The 18,857-nt window shown below is 39.0% G+C and overlaps 3 protein-coding genes across 6 annotated transcripts in view; 1 reads left to right on the top strand and 2 right to left on the bottom strand.

Moving 5' to 3' along the window:
* Nucleotides 1-18,857, bottom strand: part of LOC139913354 (E3 ubiquitin/ISG15 ligase TRIM25) — a 148,266-nt gene that overhangs the window by 118,649 nt on the left and 10,760 nt on the right. The gene's annotated exons all lie outside the window — the stretch shown is intronic.
* LOC139913369 (NACHT, LRR and PYD domains-containing protein 1 homolog) lies at nucleotides 1,203-11,465 on the top strand. Of its 2 annotated transcripts, none has more exons than XM_078291557.1 (10): nucleotides 1,203-1,319; nucleotides 4,215-4,286; nucleotides 8,006-8,043; nucleotides 8,143-8,207; nucleotides 8,483-8,697; nucleotides 8,822-9,072; nucleotides 9,319-9,447; nucleotides 9,692-9,839; nucleotides 10,005-10,040; nucleotides 10,292-11,465. In XM_078291557.1, exons 2-10 carry the CDS (start codon nucleotides 4,247-4,249, stop codon nucleotides 10,576-10,578), a joined length of 1,209 nt encoding a protein of 402 aa, XP_078147683.1. In that variant the 5' UTR covers nucleotides 1,203-1,319; nucleotides 4,215-4,246; the 3' UTR covers nucleotides 10,579-11,465. The 2 variants fall into 2 exon arrangements, with proteins under 2 accessions (XP_078147683.1, XP_071757463.2); XM_071901362.2 differs by lacking the exons at nucleotides 1,203-1,319; nucleotides 4,215-4,286 and adding exons at nucleotides 5,194-6,988; nucleotides 7,583-7,696.
* Nucleotides 12,901-18,516, bottom strand: mrpl48 (mitochondrial ribosomal protein L48). Of its 3 annotated transcripts, none has more exons than XM_071901355.2 (8): nucleotides 18,407-18,516; nucleotides 17,450-17,511; nucleotides 17,168-17,199; nucleotides 16,650-16,735; nucleotides 15,701-15,870; nucleotides 14,303-14,405; nucleotides 13,809-13,898; nucleotides 12,901-13,229 (listed from the first exon to the last, which is right to left on the bottom strand). In XM_071901355.2, the coding sequence occupies exons 1-8, from the start codon at nucleotides 18,425-18,427 to the stop codon at nucleotides 13,152-13,154; spliced, it is 642 nt and encodes a 213-aa protein (XP_071757456.1). In that variant the 5' UTR covers nucleotides 18,428-18,516; the 3' UTR covers nucleotides 12,901-13,151. The 3 variants fall into 3 exon arrangements, with proteins under 3 accessions (XP_071757456.1, XP_078147933.1, XP_071757454.1); XM_078291807.1 differs by having other exon boundaries at nucleotides 12,903-13,229; nucleotides 16,650-16,738; nucleotides 18,407-18,502; XM_071901353.2 differs by having other exon boundaries at nucleotides 12,903-13,229; nucleotides 16,650-16,738; nucleotides 17,450-17,505; nucleotides 18,407-18,468.

Genomic DNA, 18,857 nt, shown 5'->3' with positions numbered 1-18,857 from the left:
AGGTCCCTGTGCAATGCCGGACACTCATGTCCTGCCTGACCTCAGGAATGCTGCCCGTTCCCCACATAGGCTACACGCCCTAAAACATTAATCAGTACACATATGGGAAAATAATTTGTGTTCAACCTTTCCGAAACAGATACTCACAACGCCGTCTCAACTCAGTCTGGCAGGCCAATGTTACTTTTTAGTAGCATTGTCTCCCCCAGTTGCTAATATTTCAGTGATAGAATATCACTGTAGTGTGTGTTCTCATGTATAATCAATAGTTAGGGATACAGCAATGAGTATTTTTTACGAAGACATCATGTAATTTATCTGCACTTCTCCAAAACTTTAGCTGAGCTGGCTAGCCAACTAAAAGGACTATCACATGGTGAAGTTTGCTAATGACTCATTGCAGAAAGGGGCGTGCCAACGATTGGCAGGAGGCTGTGCCTGACAGGCTTTACTGAGGGAACAAAGTCCCTCAGGCGCACCGCCTGGCTTCCTGCTTCATATTCATCCGCAGAGCGCAACCGCAGTTTTAGACCAGCAGTTCTAGACCTGCAGTACTTTGACAGCTTTAGATATCGGATTCAGACAGAAGTGAAAGTGTCGAAGCGGACATTAAGTGACGTTACTTATGGAGATGGAGTTTAAAATGACAAAGAGCGGCATCATTCAATATCAATTTGGGAATGCAGTGTTGTAACATTCGCTGGTAAATATATCTAAATTGTTTTTAAAGCTTACACAGTAATATCTCTTATCTGTCACATTTGCAGTTACCTAAGTTTGCATTCAGTTTTTATTCTGTGGTTGTAAAATGTTGTTTCTGAAAAAGAAGTCGGAATTGTCCGGTGGCTTTCCCAGCACATCACCCCACAATAACCATAAATAAATAAACCCATTAAACTGTTTTAGTTGTTGTTTGTGTTAAAGGAAAACATGAAAAAGATATTTTGTTTGATGCCTTTTACTGGCAATTTACCAATAACAGATATTACTGTGTAAGCTTTAAAAACAATTTAGATATATTTACTAGCGAATGTTACAACACTGCATTCCCAAATTGATATTGAATGATGCCGCTCTTTGTCATTTTAAACTCCATCTCCATAACGTCGCTTACTGTCCGCTTTGACGCCACTTTCACTTCTGTCTGAATCCGGTATCTAAAGCTGTCAAGGTTCTCGTGCGCATGCGTCGTCTAAAACTGCAGCTCTAGAACTGCCCTGGTCTGTGGTTGCGCTCCGCGGCTGCAGTTGGACGCTGCTTCCTGGAGCTCAAACGTGCTTTTACTCATCACATCTCTATGTCATATTTCTTCATACAAGGTAAGTGACCACTGAATCATGTATAAACCAATATATCTGCATAATTTTCATAAAGAAAATGCTTAGCCACTATTGTGAGGACTCAAACCTAAGTCATTGAAGGCTTGTCCAATTGGTTGAAACACTCATTGGGCTTTAGTTTGTTCACGAAACCGCGTATGATCAGATTTGATCGAGAGAAGGCCTAGCCTACTTAGAAACGTTTCCACGAACATTTCGGCAGTCATCATTTTTTCTTACCTGAACGTGTTACAGTCAAACTCTATGCGGGCAGTTACACTGCAGACGCTTCTCTAAAGTTTTATTCTTTATGCAAACTCACTTTAAGTAGTTACAGACCTCACATGTCTATCAACAACTTTCAGTGCGTTTGAAAATGAAGTCAAGTAACGGTATTGACAAAATTAAATGAACCAATTCAAAGCGTGAGAGAAACCCAAGAGCTTGCAGCGAAACCTGTTCAGATATCCCCTGGAAAATGTGCGTCACCCCTTCCTGCCCGTCTGTCAAAGCAGCCTTGAGCCTTGTAGCCTTGATTTCACGCCTGAAAAGACAATATTATCCAAAATAAATACGTCTTTGTGGACAGTTTTCCTATTGCTGGCATTTTTTAGAAGACTTTTCCTATCACTGGCTGGTAATGTTTTCACCACATTTTACCACATTACAATGAAGAAAGATAGCCTATCGAAAGCAACCTATATAGGCTAGGCCAGAGGTTCTCAATTGTTTTTCAGCCAAGGACAATTGAGATGTTAAGTTGTGCACAGTGCTTTTAACCAAAACAAAAATGATAGTGTTTTGTTTTGTTGTGAAGATACTTCCTTTGTGGTACACAATACTCATATTTATAGCCTACCTCAAAGGTACACACAATAAAGTATTTAATTGATATGAATATACTACAGGGGATAGCTTACATAGGCCTATTTAGTCAAGCAGTGTTCTCACTGGTTAGACAGTGAGGAGGTCGGTTTAGGTAAACTAAGTGTGTGTGTGTGTGTGTGTGTGTGTGTGTGTGTGTGTGTGTGTGTGTGTGTGTGTGTTTTCAAACCTCAATCGTTATGCTCTGCCAGCTCAACAGTCTACATAGTGACAAACGCACCCACTAGACTACCACAAAGAATGAGGTTCAGGTTCGGGTTCAGCTTCAGGTTCAGATTCGTAATGAGTTAGATTGAGTAGTGAACCGCACAGGACAGCTGGCGCAAAAAGCGGCGGTTAGGCCGAGTAAACTTTAGTACGGTTACTTATCTTACAGCCATGTGTCATCGTGACATTGGGGAAGTGGACTGAGTCCATTACTCATAGGCCTACTAACCTCTTTGGTGCATACCACAGTGTAGTAACTCTGCTCTAATGTGTACCATAATGACATTCACTCCTAATTCGTAAATACGTCATATTTAAATGAATACAGTAGACCTAGTTATAATATTCAAACCCATTTATTTAACTTGTCCGGTCAGACACCTAGAGGCAACATTAACTTGTCAGACCAAAATATCTACTTGTCCCGGACAAGCGCTTGGTACAATACTTTCTGTCAGAAATAACCTATGTTTAAATAAGACCAATTAGGTGGAACAAATATGCTTATTTTATTTATATTACCGTTATCAGAGAATGTAGTGGCAGGTCAAGTTCCTCTTGCACCTTGCGGAGCTCCCGTCGCCTCTGCCAACTATATGCGCAAATGCTCCATTGATAGAGCGGCATACACCAAAGGCTCGGCCGGTGTTTGCTTTCTCTTTCTTAATGGCATTATTCACTGCCACATTAAGGTTATGTCCAAAACAATTTTCATGTTTCAAGACATTTCGCTTGCAGTTCCCAACTTTCAGTGACACAGTGTGCTGTGACACTCATATAGGGGACCATGTTTGTAGCTGACCACATGTCCGTAGTCAGCGCGACAAAGTCCAACCAGACCAAAATATCTACTTGTCCCGGACAAGCGCTTGGTACAATACTTTCTGTATATGGGCCTTCTGTAGACTTGTAAATGTGAGTAGGCCCATTGCATTTTTTGCACATCATGTACGCCTATATTTTTGTAAATTCACATTTCTGCCTCTTCAGTTTTCAGTTATGTTTAGATTCTGCATATACTGTTTTATTTTTGTCAACTATTTAATATGTGTATATATATACATAAATAAATATATATATTTATATATACATACATACATATATATATATTTTTTTATATATATATATATATATATGTATACACAGTATGTATTACAATAATGTTTATATACACTTAACATACTTCATCTTATCATGTCGTATGTTAAAATCACCAAACTCTGAAACTGAGGTTTCTTAAAATGTGGCCAAGTAACTTTTTATAAACCTCAGTGAGTTGGTGAAGTTGCCAAGTTCAGGTCAAGGTCAGTAACCTCCAGTGGGCTACCTTCATTCGTTGTAATGTGGTGAAATGTGGTGAAAACGGTTTACCATTTAAAGCCATCAATAGGAAATGTCTTCCCTGGCACGAAATCAAGGTGATTTATCGTTTTACCATTTGAAGGCCAACAATAGGAAAACTGTCCACAAAACTAATAATTATTTTTATTATTTTTTGTTAATATTAATAATGTCTTTTCAAATCAAGGAAAGGAGGGGTGGTTTTTGGAGCTTTGGGATATAGAATAATAGTAAGAATGAGAGTAAGAGAGTAAGAAATCTCTTATTGTGCTAATAAAGCTTATTTGATTTGGAATTTGAGAGAGTGAGAGAGATTTAACTATGCAAATTGGTTTTATGTGCTTTATGAGCTAAAATCTCTGTCACTACTACTGCCAGTCAGCCCACTAATACAAGAAACATAATTTGCTTCACAGTATGAAAGAAAAATAATATCTTGTTTTTTTCCATATATTCATTAAGGGTACACAAGAATGTAGCAGTTTGGACCTGAAATGGCAAGTTACACAGAACCATCCCTGTCCACTGCCAAGGGTGGGCAAATTTACATGGGAAGTGAAATCACAGATTCCCTTCCACATCTGGATGTTCTCTATGCAAATGAGTTTGAAGGAGAATACACAGATCCAGAGGTTGCTGAGCAGACGGAAGAAAACTTTTACAGAGGGGCTCCACCTGAATGGTTAAACTTTCACACTGCTGAACAGGCAGAGTCAGAAGGCACTGGAACTGCTTTCGTTAAACGAGATGGATACGATAAACTTGTGCACCAAATTCATAAAAGGAGAAGAGGCCCCAGAACATGGACGGTTAAATTACTTCATCAACCAGGAAGTGGGGGAACCACACTGGCCATGCAGGTCCTGTGGGACTTGAGAAAAACCTTCAGGAGTGCTGTTTTAACAGGCCCAACCTCAGACCTCACAGCTGTCGCTAATGAGGTGATCCACCTTTTCACAGCAGGCAGACGAGGCCACCAGAACACAGTTCTGCTTCTACTGCAGGATGAGCAGATTGTGGACAGTCTGCAAGACAGCATTATGGCAGAGATTGCTACGCAGGAGATAGTTACCCACATGCCTGTGGTTATCTTACTCAACTGTGTGAGAAAGGTTGAGATTCAAGAGTGTGACCATGTCGTCCTCAAAAAAGAACTGTCTGACACAGAGAAACAAAAATTTAAAGAAAAAAAAAAGAGCTCAGCAGAAGGTACAGAGATAAACACAAACATTTTCATGGCTTTAATATAATGCAAACTAATTTCTCTCAAGCTTACGTCCAAAAGGCATGTGCTGTATTCACAACAGTCAGAAGAATGAGGAAACCACGGGAGACCCAGCTGGCTGCATGCCTGGCCCTGCTGAATGCCTACGTACCAGGCTCATATCTCTTGGAGTCTCAGTGCCTGGACTTCCTGAATCAGAAAGACTCCAGCCCTGGAGACCTTTCACTGGAGGAGAGGATGGAGCACTTCAGCCATCTCATCATCACCTTCCCTCCAGACATAAATTATGAAAGAAACGTTCGCATGGCTCACCCCATGATAGCACAGCAGTGTACTGAATTGATGGCTGAGGCAGGTGTGACCCGAAGTGACACAGCAAGACACTTCTTGAATTGTTTGTGCAGGGATGAGGTTTCTCCATGTTTGCTTGGTTTTGCCAAAGACATGCTAACCAAAAGGGAAATGAAAAAAGAAGAGAATCAAGAGAACCTAATGAAAAGAAAGGAGGGACATAGGGGACCAAAGAGAAGAGAGGAGGACCAAGAAAAGTTTTCTAGATTGATTCTAGATATTCAGAAGATGGAGGACAGTGTCCAGAGTGCATCTGTTTTAAAGGTTGCATCAAAGATATTTGTTCAAAATCCTTTTTTTCCTCAGGCACTTGCTCGTTTTTATTCCTTAGAACTAAAAAACTACAATAGGGCAGAAATGTGGGCCAAGAGGGCAAAAGAAAGAGATCCCAAAAATTCATTCATTGCTGACACACTGGGGCAAGTTTATAAGCACCATCTGAACAGCAAAGCTTCGTCTGCCACTCCAAGAGAAATTTTGCGACTTGCCACAAGAGCCATTGAAGCTTTCAAAGATGAAGAAAGACTTGCTGAAAATCAACAGGGGTTAGACATGCAAGAAGATGGCATGACCAAAGTCTCAAATATTTTTAACAACAGAGGACTGTTTGGTTACCTGCAGGTTGCCAACATTGTTTTTGAGTCACTTGTGAATTGCAACAAAGACTGGAGAAAGGTTCTCACAAAGAATGTGTCCCTGGGCTCCGTCCTGAAATCTCTTGGAGACAACAAACTCTGGAAATTCAATGCTCTAATAAACAGCTTCAGAGATGAGGTGGAGAGAAAATGTGCATTTTTTGACACCTATCTAACTTACTCGAAGCCTGGCATGAAAAAAGATGACCCACCATACATTTGGAGAGACGTATCAAACTGCTACCAGAATTATGTTGGAGACTCACCACCCAAACATTTAAAACAAAACATTGATAAACTCTTCCAGTGCCTTAAAGAAAAAAGGGCTGTCACTTTCCCTGGACTACTCTCATGTCTTGACAGAAAATACACTGTATCACAGTTTAAAGAGATAACTACATGGTGGGGAGAAATCTATTTGAGCAAACAGTGCAGTGACTATGCCGTCCTCAACTACATCCTTGCAAAAATCATGTTACATAATATAGGAGAGGCCTTTCCCGACGCTTTAATCAGAAGGATTTTGATAAAGAAAATGCCACTGAACGCCACAGAACCCCCTGAGCTTCACATGCTAGCTGCCCTCATGTTTTGGCCAAAGGACAAGGAATCCATTCAGCAAATGCACTGCTCCTATGAGCATGCATATAAGAAGCATTTTCGATCAAGGTACCTTCGCCCCCTGTTTTTTCTTGGAAAAGGTAAAGGTCTGAGCAGAATCATTCACAAGAGCATCCTTGATGACATATTTTGTGAGGGGAATGAGGACAGAAAACAAGACTTGAACAAAAACTGGAGCAAGATATTCAAACATCTCAGGATCCAAGAACGTCTTCTCAAAGTTCATGGAGTGGTCCGAAACTACAAAGTCTATGCAACTTTTGGGGACACAGAGATTGAGGTGGATGCCGACCTGCGAGACAGCCTCTGGAAATCAGGTCAAGTTTCCTTTTACCTTGGATTCACCATCAGAGGTCCTGTAGCCTTTGACATCCAGGAAAAACCTTCCAAACCCACTGAAGAGGGTAAGAAAGTTAACTTTTCTCTTATACCTTAACAATTATTAAATACTTAAGTGACTTAGAATTCAAAAAATTGTTATAGATTGCATTAAAAGATTGCATTCATTATCTTTTCTCTGATTTATTACACCACGAAGAGTGGCAGGAAAGATCAGAGAAAGGAAAAAAGGGCATTAGTTACACATGACAAGGTCATTATCCAAATTCAACCTCAGTTTCCCAAGTATATGGTGTGTATCTTATCACACTGAGTCACAAGCATCCCCAAATAAATGGTAACAGAATGGAAGCACTGTGTTCTGTAGCCAGCTCTAATCCTAACTCTTAATTAAATTTTACTAACCCTGTTCTCCGATAAAGTCAGAACGTGTGTGTATTTACAAGACAACAACATATTTTGAGCAGTGGGTTCAATTTCCAGGGCCATTTTTTTTTTTCATTCCAGTCCGCCACTGACAATACCCTTGGTGTTTTTGTGTGAGCTATGTCATAATAAAAAATATAAATAACTTGTAGTTACCTGATAGTTTCTGTATTTTTATGTTATTATTCTATTGTTCCCTTTCACGAGCCATTGTTTTTTTTTTTTTTTTTTAGATTTGCTTAGACAGTTGAAAGTGGAGAGACACAGGACAGACTGGGAGAGAGAGAGGGATGACATGCGACAATGGCCCCAGGCTGGACCCGAACACAGGAAGCCTCACCCACATGGTACGCGCCCCAGACCATCAAGCCACCAGGAAGCACCTGACGAGCCTTTGTTACTTAAAAGCTTGTCTGTACTTTGTCCGTAATAGCAGCACTGTAATCTGAAGTGCTACCACTGTTTCTCAAGTTAGACTTGACTCAGCTATATACCATATAATATATTGCTCTCATATTGAAGCAGTGCTATGTAACAAGTGTAGTGCTATACCAGTAAAATATATGCAATGTTACCATATGTTACCACGTTAAAATAAATGATTTAATATTTCATGAATAACATTTTTTGTTAATTTGCCAATATGTCTTAACAAGGGCCTTCAAGAAGCTGTACCTCTTGTGGCGGTGTTATGGTAAGGTATTTTGTTTGTTTTGTTTTTAATTTTGCAAAATGGGTGATCCAGCAACAACAACTCCACTGATTATCAAAAATATATTGTCTTCTGACACAGGACTCCAGTGACTGGACTGAAGTTGAACCTAAAGTCACCAGAGCGAATGGGGTCCTAACCTATAGGTAAAAATAACATCTTCAGTACTATATCACAACACAAAGAAATCATGGAAAATGAACAGCTATGGATCTTGCTTATTTTCTCACAGATAGAAAACAGATACATTGAGTTTATTTCTGTCAGTGCTGTACTGGATTTGGGGGAAGTTGCATTTTGTGCCAAATTAAAACAAGGCAGATTTTGTTTCAGTTCACAATTTACTCCTGTGTGTCCCTTAATACAGTATTTCAGTGCATAGGAGACCCAAACTAATTTATTTTCCCTTTCACAATCTTAGCCTACAGTCTAAAGCAGGTCGTTTCAAATGCAGTGTGTCTGGCCTGCGTTGGGTTTGTCAGAAAAATGTCAGCATCAAGTACCAGTTTACCTCTTGGGAGAAACACATGGAGAGGCTGGAATGCATGAATTACACACCAGGGGGCCCCCTACTGGACATCACAGTCATTGCTGGAAAGTTAGATGAAGTGCATCTGCCACACTGGATCTGTTTAGGTAAGTGGACATATAATGAAAAAGACAAAAAATTAAATTTATGTTTTACAGCATGTGTATAAATAGGCTACATTAATGCAACCTTTTTCTTCTCACTAAATTTGTGCACTTGTGTCTTGTGCAGATCACAACCCCACACTTTCAGCCAAGTTGGCAGTTCTACACTTAGATACCGATGGAGATTTTGTGGAACCAGTGTCTGAGGTCACACCATTCCACGTCAAGATAATCCAGCCAGCCTTCTCTCCAAGGGGGGTCCTGATGAGAGCTGGATTTCCAGTGAAAGTGCACTGCAACGTCTTAATTTATAAGACCAACACAGCACCTCTCACACTACATGTTTATCTGATCCCACATGATCCTGCTCTGCAACAGGTTATTTAAATTGTATTTAATTATTTAATTATTGTTCAATTGTTCAATAGTAATCGATATAAACCTTAAGATACAAAAACAAATGTATCTGGGCAAATACCTAGATCCTTCATACTACATTATCTTCAAAAAACACCAAAACCATACTGTTTAATTATGAAGGTACTTCAAAACACAGGCAATAATGTTGTCTACTATAAGCTTAAAGCACCTTTAGGCTAAAAATGGCCCATTTTTTTTTCACAGGCAATGGAGCAGAAGGAAATATCCTATGGATACAAAGTAATACGAAAGCCAAACCCAGACGAGTCGCTTCAGATGAAGGATCATTTCATCCTCACAACAGACACGGACACTGCAGAAATCTGCCCTGATGTACGGTTTTAACTGTCTTTAACTATCCAACCTGACTGCTAGCCAACAGCTAGCAGTCATGGCCGTAGCCAATCCCAAATTTTGCTGAGGACAAAATCCTAATTGAAGCAGGAGGTCTGGGGGTCCTGCCCCAGAAAAATGTTTTCTGAGAAGTGTTTTCCTGCAATTACACATATCTTTCCACTGTGATTGAGCACGGCAACAAGTCTAACCGCTTCCCTTTCCCTTAATATTTCCTCCACAGCAATTAAAGCTCAGATATGAAAGCAACACGCCAAATTTCTTTGAGGTGTTCATTAAAAATGCACACACCGACTTCAGGCTCACACTAGAAAGTGCAGAGCAGAAGAAGAAGGAGAGGCACGTTGTATGGACCTGTACGATTCGAGAAGGTCAGACGTTAAACAATTCTACAAGAATTTTTCTACAATACCTATGTATCACCTTAATATTATTTAGCTAAACATTGTTAGTGAAGCAGATGTGCATTGTGAATGTACTCAAAATAAAAGCACTAAATCAGCTAAATAAGCATTTTATACTGCATTTTATTCCAGATGAATACCAAAAGGAAAACAATGGCCAGAGACAAGGTAAGAAAATACACTGAATACGAGTATTTAGAAGAGTTACATTGTACCTTGATTCATAACATGATGTCACATGTAGATCAAAGTTTCAGACTAACAGATATTGACCCAATGCAAACCCTCTGCTTATAAACTTCAGAGATATCTCAGTTCATTTTTTACATAATTTTAGCCTGCCATTATCATTACAACTTGCATTACCGTATTCAGTTTTGTATTGTTTTCATTGCTTCCATTTTCCATGAATGCCTCAGACGAGCATTTTGTGGATCGCCATCGGACAGCTCTGATTGATAGAGTGACCAATCCGGCACCCATCTTGGACAGGCTCAAGGATCGGGAGTTAATCTCAGATGAGAGCTGTGATGCTGCGAGAGCTAAAACAACCTCACAAGACCAGATGAGGGCCATTTTCAAGTTCCTAAGGTCAGCAGGCACGAAAGGCAAAGATGCTCTCTATGAAATCCTGAAGAAGAAGTACAAGATTCTCATCTCTGAGCTTGAGGATCTGGACAGACGGAGGAGCATTAATCAAGAGTAGCTCTGGACTCTGCCAGTGTCGGCTGGATATTCGTCTCAATGAGATGGCAAAAAGCAGGACTTGTGGGGAAATTTCACGACAACATTGAGGAGGCCTAATAATATTTTTACTTAAAGGCCGTTAAGACTTTTTCGAATCTTTTGCATAGCATATAGGCATATTGCCTACAGATGATTCCACTGGAAGATTTTAACCTTTTTTTTTTTAACATTTAGCATTTTTTTACATTTTCTCTTACCAAATTTATGTTGAATATAAGAAGTTCAGTCCAAGCAACATGTCAAGATGCATGTGTAATTTGTAATCTCACTAAACTATTTTCTTTCTTCTTTTTTTTTTTTTTACATTAAAAGGTAACCAATGTTATATTACTGAGCAGTAGTTTTAACACTGAGCAAGGTGGGTCAAGCAAACCCAATGCAACTGTACAGGAAAACACACACTTCTCAAATATGACCAATTTTTAAAGTGCATTATTACAAATGCACAGGTTCTGTGGTTGAATGTGGTTTAAAAGTTATGAGACAGGCCTAAAGCTGTTAAGTGTGTGTGGCAGAATCATTTTATCTTTAAATGTATAATTATTCCTTATCTAAGAAAAATCTGAAAATGTAAAAGTGCTTCTCAACCATACTTGAGAAAGAGCATATGACAAGTTCTCTGGTTGAAATGTGTTTCTTTCTTCTTTCTAGTTTTTTGTACAACTGAGAAATGGATGACTATAGATTCATATGATTAACATGATGAAATGTTTTTGTTGGTATTTACAATCCAAAGCCCAATACGGTACCTACAACTAAGAAGCTAGACCAGAACAATATGAGTTGTGGAGTTATACAAGTAGATTACAGTTTTGAAATAAAATGTGTCAATTATTTTGATCCTGACTCACTGGGTTTGTCCTGCATTGATTAAATCCTCCATTTTATCTTGTCTTTTTGATACATCCAGTTAGCAGCATAGAGTATATGCAGGTATATATACAGTACATCCATGTCCTTTTCTACACATTTGGACTTATAGTTTTATTGAAAAGTGTAGGAAGGTGGGGTCAGGACACACCCACCTTCCCTCAGTAGTATTTACGTCCTAAACAACCACTTCCCCATTGCTTCAAGGGACGGAGGCAGCAGCAACATGACAGTTAAAGTTTGAATCCCCTGGTTCAACTTAGAGAATCGGAGCAGATCAAGAATATTTAGTAACCATCTAAACAAAACGAGTAACTAAAACTATTAAATATGTGTAAGTCGACTGCTTTACACTCCATTCAGCAATCACTGTTGAGAAGCCTATGAGCAAGGCACTAAACCTTCAGAGGAAGCTGTATAGCAGAAAACTGGTGGTGGTATTTGACGGCTAAAATATGCAAATATGTAAAACTGTAAGAATTACTGGAAAAGGGCATGCATGCTCAGCAAAGCTTCCCTGGATAAAGAAAAATGTAAATCACTGCCCCAGTATCATAATCAAACTAAAGGCAGACTAATAAAACGCAACACTTATTCATTCAACTTTTAAAATTCTGTACCTGAATTTCATCTGAATCATTTTCATCAGACAAATGGGCACCCAAGGGCATTTTCTCCACCAAACAATGTGGGAAGGAAAAAAATACTTTTCAGTTTCCCTTATAGATGCCATTTAGGAAATACTGCTGTCCATAAAGCCTCACAGTACCAAGAGTGTACACATTTTGAGTGTTGTCATGTTTTACTCATTGAGCAACAGCGTAAATGACTCATCAGCATTGTTAGCACTTTTCATTGAGACCAAGGGGCACAGCTAGCTGCCAGATTACAGTAAGTACCTTGCGAGGAAAGAAAAATAAACCTTTCCTCTACCATGGGTCAATGGTTCTCAATCTGTGTCAAACAGATGTGATCCTACAGTGTAGTGAAGAGAGACAGGAAAGCTTGGGGTGGAGAAAGGGGAATGACGTGACAACCGTCCTGGGTCAGATTCAACCGCAGGACGTCGCGTTTACATGGTACACGCCTTAGCCTGCATGTTCCACCAGCAACATGTTAAAAATGACATCATAACTGAGGTTAATATCTACATAAGAATAATTTAATGGGACGTTTGTTACAATCTCTCCCTTATTTTACTCAACTCTGCAGCATAATCATATACATTATACAATATCCTACACATTTGGACTTCAATGTCTGCATACAGATATTGAATAACCTGCATGCTAGTGAGCAAATTACCACCTGAAATGTATTCTTAATATATATCCAATTCCAAGTGTGTGTTTGCGTAATTTGGTGAAAGGACATAAAAAATAAGAAAACATGCATCTATTGTTACTGGGATATAGTAAAAAATGCAAAATGTAATTCCAGAATTCCGGATGTTTTTAATATGAACAAATACAATTAATTTCAAAGCAAACAATCCAGATTTCATCACTTTCAGTAGCAATCAGCTGGGAAAAGGAAGGCCAAGAAAAAAAAAAGAAACAGAAACAGGTATTCCCTGCTAACGAGGTGTAAAATACATGTCACATATGGCTTTGGAAATCAGGAAGATCAAACTCTAGAATGTTACTAGTCCTAGTACTAGTACTAGTACTTCATCTGTGCGATGAGCCCCTCCAGCTCCGGACGAGCTTTGAACCGTGCCTGGTAATCAGCCTCAGTGTGCTAAGAGGAGGAGAGAGCAAAAGAGAGGGAGGTGAGAGGTAGAGGTGATTACTGAAAATATAAAACCCACAGTTACAAAAAACTAACTTTCACAGCTTCAAAATAAGTTTCTTCCTTCATTTAGCGGTCACATCTTCGGGGCTCCTGCACTTTACTGCTAATCGTCAGTTTTCACAAACGTTCACAGACTATTCTATGGTAGAGCACGATATCCAAGACAAACATTGTCTCTGGTCAAATGGTATTTTCTTTGAATGTACCAGATCTTGTGTTGGCTTTAGTTTGGGTTCTTAGTCCTTCGAAGGAACTAGATTGACCAGCAACCAAACTCAACATAAGACACATGACAAGTTGAAACAAAAACAATATGTGTACATTTCTATGCCATTTCCAAAACCATTTGAATACGTCTCATTTTCCACAACTTTTCCCAGGCCTGGAAAACTATTTTCAAACACAACAACTTTTACTGGTTTTCCATTACTGTGACAGCATGGTTCAATACCACCACCTAATACCTGGTGCAAATCCTCTTGTTTCCATCTGAACGAAGGAACAAGCCCAGACATACATACTCACCTCCTTTGCAGAAAGCTGAACTCCCTCGGGTTGATTCTTCAAAAGAACGTCCATGAAGATGGGACACAATGTGGCGTTCAAATTGCTGAGCTATCATAGATAAAATTAGACAGACAGATAGATGGAAAGATAACACTGTTGAGCGTTCATGTCTGGAAAATGCTTAGTGCTGAATGATGAAATGTTGCTGCTTTTTAAGCTTGTTGCCTGCTTTGTATGATTGCTGTCCTATTCTGATGTCCTGTCTTTTAACCTGTTATTACCGGCTCTTTCCATCATGCTCAAGGACTGCTGTTGAACACTAGCCAGGTGGCTAACACTGGCACATTTACAGTAACGTTGATGTGCATTGTCCCTGTAAAAATACATTTGTAAATAAAAACTCAGTATACAGTAACTGAGGTAGGAGCCTAAGAGAAGAGAAGACACTCCTGCGTAAAGTGCAAAGCTCACACTAGGACAAGTGACAATAGTAACGGATAACTCAATTTTACCTGGACAATTCGCTCGTGAGTCTTAAGGACGGCGTCAACATACATCTTGGTGCCTTGTTCTTGCATTAGCATGACCTCCGTGCTTTTGGTTGGCAAAGCATAGCTGCGTGTGAAGAGGAGCGTTAAAATGGCATGTAAGATTTTCTCTGTCGGTTCAAAGCATCTGAATTATGTATCCAGCTGTATCGAGAAACTATGAACCAGACCAAAAGTTTAAATTTACATTTTTTTGTCTACTTTTTGCTACAGTTTGACCCCATACAATGTCCTGCATGTTTGCAGTTGTTTTAGATAGATTAGATTAGTGATTTTCAGTTAAAAAATCTCTCCAGAGTAGAAGAGATCAAAAGTAGACCTTATGCTCAAAAAGATTTCCTGCTGTAATTTCACTGTGTTTACATGTGAAGGGCTTTCAATTTTTTGTTTACCACAGTTGGGCTAAATTCACTTTCACAAGTGGATTTCCTTCGAAATTCCAATAATTAGAAACTTTCATCATACAAGAGGTTCTTAGATCCAATCTTTAATAAAATAAATGATAAAGTATAGTCTTTCATTAGTGGATGGACAATCTTAGTTTATATATTGAGTTGACTGAATTGAAAGTGAATGAATGTTTACAAGGAAGCAACTTCTAGGCTTCAGGTTGGTTCATGTTGCCTCAAAAAGGTTGTTTTGGATATAATAAGATTTTAGTTCTGAGTAGCACTTTGTCTTGTTTCTTTGTCACTTCATACAGTGCCACATTAACACATTCCTTGTACATGTCTTGGCAAATAAATTAATTCAGATTCTGAATAAAGACTGTCACTTTTTTTTGTGTGTGTCCTTCCTTCTTCCAATGTGTGAATGTATATATATGTATTTGTACAATTTGTACTGTTTTCCTTGTTAAATTTTTGCTTTTATGTGAAGCACATTGAGTTTCCCTGTGTAGGAAATGTGCTATACAAATACAATTGTACTTTGTTAACTTTTTCCAAGTGCAACCAATAGGAGACGACTACATAGTAAATACCATATTATACTGAATCACTTTACCAATTAGTTAAATGGAATACATCATTGATTTAAGGATGGTTGCATGGAATAGAAATTAGTGGAATACAATGTACAGAAGTCAGAAGTCAAATTTCTTTATTAATAGATCCCCCTCTCAATTTCAAATGTTCGGGACACATCACTGATTTTAATCACACTGGAAAACTGCTAAGAAATGACAGTTAAACAGCGTGTTTAATAGTATGTTTAGGATGTCTCCAGCTGTAATGAATGTCTCCAACTTTTGTTTACATTTCACAAAGTGTCATCAGCCCCTTTCTTTGTGCATTAAATATGACACCACTGAAAATGGCAGAAAGCTCGATTCTGTAGTCACGTGTTTTTAGGTTCCCTCACCTGTCCGCCACTTTGATGCCCAGCCGGTTGCAGAGGTTGTGGATGTACTGGGAGTAATGCTCCACCACTGTCATGTCGTAACCCGACACCTTAACGTTCAGGGTCCCGTACTCCGTGTCCGTCGCTGCTGTGATCCGTTTCATCTGATGCTTGTCTTTCTTTTTCTTGGGCTAAAAAAAAAAAAAAAGGTAGGAGACACTGAAGTTTCAAGACGGCTCGCAACAGTGGTGTGCAATGTGAACAATAATAGTAGCATTTGTGCAGCACTTGTCTGGATTAGATGTAGGGCAGACTTACACTGCTGGCTCAATTAGCTGAGTGTTAAGGGCTAAGGGTTAATATATGAGGCAATTTTTGGAGTAATGTAGGTGGTGAACTATCCCAGCAACAGGCAGCAAGGTGAGACACAGAATTGTAAATCTGTTCATGTTTCCTGGTTGCCTCAGTGTGTTTTTAAAATAACACACTGAGGCAACCCCTTAGGCACTGTTGCCCAAAAGAGCTGCTGAAAAAGTTACTCTGTGTATCACTGCCTTAGCTGAGATCTTGTGGTTCCCAGTGTGAACCGCAGCGTAAACATATCACCCTTATTTGAAACCACACACCAGCTAAGATACGAGAATTACTGTATCTGATTTGCATGCTTTTTGACAGCGGACGCTACATTTACAAATCTTAAAGGGTGCCTTAAGTGAGAACGCTGAGTTGATATTTGTTCGAATTAGCAAAGGTTATCTTTATAAGAAGACAATAATTTATGAAGGGTTATGTTATGAGAGCCTAACAGGGATACTGTCTGACGACTCTACAATTGCATTCTCAAAAACTATTCCACCTAGCTTGGACTCACACTTGCAGCTCAATAAGAGGATCTCAGGATTTGCCACAGAAATCACTGATGCGTGTTATTCCAACAACAATATAAACGCAAACCACTGAAGAGTCTTACCACGTCTTTAGGTAATAGATGCCTCCACCTCCCGATCCCATGGGTTGGCATTGTTCTGTATTGTCTTTCATTTACAGGAGCCACGCCTCCTGAAGGGAAACAACCATCCAGTGAAACACAGTAATGCATGTAAACCATAGACTGTAAATAAAGACGTAAACACATGCTACAGATCTGCGTATTTGCACAGCACAGTTAATAGACTAGTGTTGTTACGGTCTGTTTTTATGTCTGTCAGTATGGCAAAGTTATCTATTTTCACGATTTTACTGTCTGTTGATAGCAATGAGAGACAAATATTTTACAAGCAGAGGGCAAGTATATTCCTTTTTGGCCTGTTCTGTCCTGTTCTGTCAGCATGCGTTTATACGGCCGAGTACATCTGTTAGCTACATAAGCTGTTTAACACTGCAGGGTAGAATCCCTATTGGAGCTTGGAATAAAGTTTTACACATACAACTCACACTAGGCAAGAATATTATCACAGTAAATATTCATACTAGTCTTTAAATCCTTACCATAAAGAGGATGCTGGATAGATGCTGTGGCCCTTTAAAAACAACAGTAGAAGTATTAGACAAAAAAAGGTGCATCCCATAAAGGTCTCTTAAGGTTCTACTGTCTTTAAGTATGATGACACTTGTAACTTAGTTTTTATTCAAGGCGATTTTTAAAAAAGGATGCTTCTTTAAATGGGATTGTATGGTTCTTCGTCTGAAGGATTGCAATAATAACACCCTTAAAGAAAACACCTTAAGTAAACCAATATAACACTTGAGAATTAGAAATCAAAAGCTTACCGGTGCAAAAATGCTGCTGCTTGATTCAACACAAACGAATGTTGTGCAAAGGAAATCTGCAGCTGGACAAAATAAGATAAACGTTATCTATCCTGTTTACAACAACATTAAGTGTCAAATTCAATCTTCTTCAATATGGCACAATACTTGTTTTGACTATGGTTCAGCTTATCTGGTGGCCAATTATTATGGACAGCACTGCGGTATTGGTCTTTTATTAAATATTGCAGTGTTGTCCACTGCCAATATGATGGAGTTCCTCATTGACCACAGCTTCATAAAAACAACTCTGTAAAACATGCAATGATGAATTTTATTTTCTTTGCACATTGTATTTATTCACTTAATTGTTCAATTCTGCTTTTATGTAGATTAATTCTTCATTTAAAGACCTAATGTATCCCAGCTTCCCCTACCACTGAGGGGTTTAGTGTCACTTGATGGTGTAAAATGCTGTTTCAGAGACTTTTCACCTTCAAAATAAAAGTCTGGGGAACACACGGAATAGTTGTAGGCTATTCTTTTGGCATGAAAACGGTCACATTTAAAGATACTGAATAACGGCAAAAAGAAAAAATATCGGTTATGGGTGAGTTATGTCTGAAAATATTAGTATTGGTTAAAACATTTTTCAAAAAAACGATGTTGGTCGAACCCTAACCCTAACCCAACCACACGCACGCACGCACGCACACACATACATACACACACACACACACACACACACACACACACACACACACACACACACAACCTTACAAGTGTATGACACAGGCACTTACAAGGTTCAACCTGGCTTATAAATTTACATCGTTTACAAGCTAGCGTTAGCTTTAACTTGCAAAACTACAATATAACCGTTGGTTCTGTCAGTTAAATTGACATAATCGCTCCTATATGACCTTCTCTGTCAACACCGTAAACCTTTACCGTTAGAGAAAACATAAATAACGTTACCTTTCGAATGACAGGATTCATCGTTTAACCGCTGTCTATCCGTACAGTAACGGAAAGAAACAATTGACGTTTTCAATAGGATTCAGTTACATCTACCTAGCATGAAAACCTCCATTAAACATGCATTGCTAGCGATTGCTAGCAAGCCTTGTCGAAACTAGTCCGTCATCATTTTTTGTCCGTCGTTTGAACAGGGCAGAACAATGGTTCCGGGACATGAGTCGCATCGCATTAGGCACTCAGATTCGCTTAAGGATTATTTGTTTTCAATTTCACGTCTTTTATTAATCTATTATAGTAACTGATACAGAAAACAAGAATTGCACGATGTCTTTGTTTTATCGTCTAATTGGTTATAATTGTGATTAATTACATGGGGTGTCAGTTACTATTGCTATGTCAAGGAAAGTCCAAATCTGATTTCCTAGTGTTAACATTATAATGGCAAAAA

Source organism: Centroberyx gerrardi, chromosome 23 (assembly GCF_048128805.1).
Source record: "Centroberyx gerrardi isolate f3 chromosome 23, fCenGer3.hap1.cur.20231027, whole genome shotgun sequence".
In the NCBI taxonomy this organism is placed as follows: Eukaryota; Metazoa; Chordata; class Actinopteri; order Beryciformes; family Berycidae; genus Centroberyx; species Centroberyx gerrardi.
Note: the sequence above shows the minus strand (reverse complement) of the source record. Positions and strands in the feature narration are given on the sequence as shown.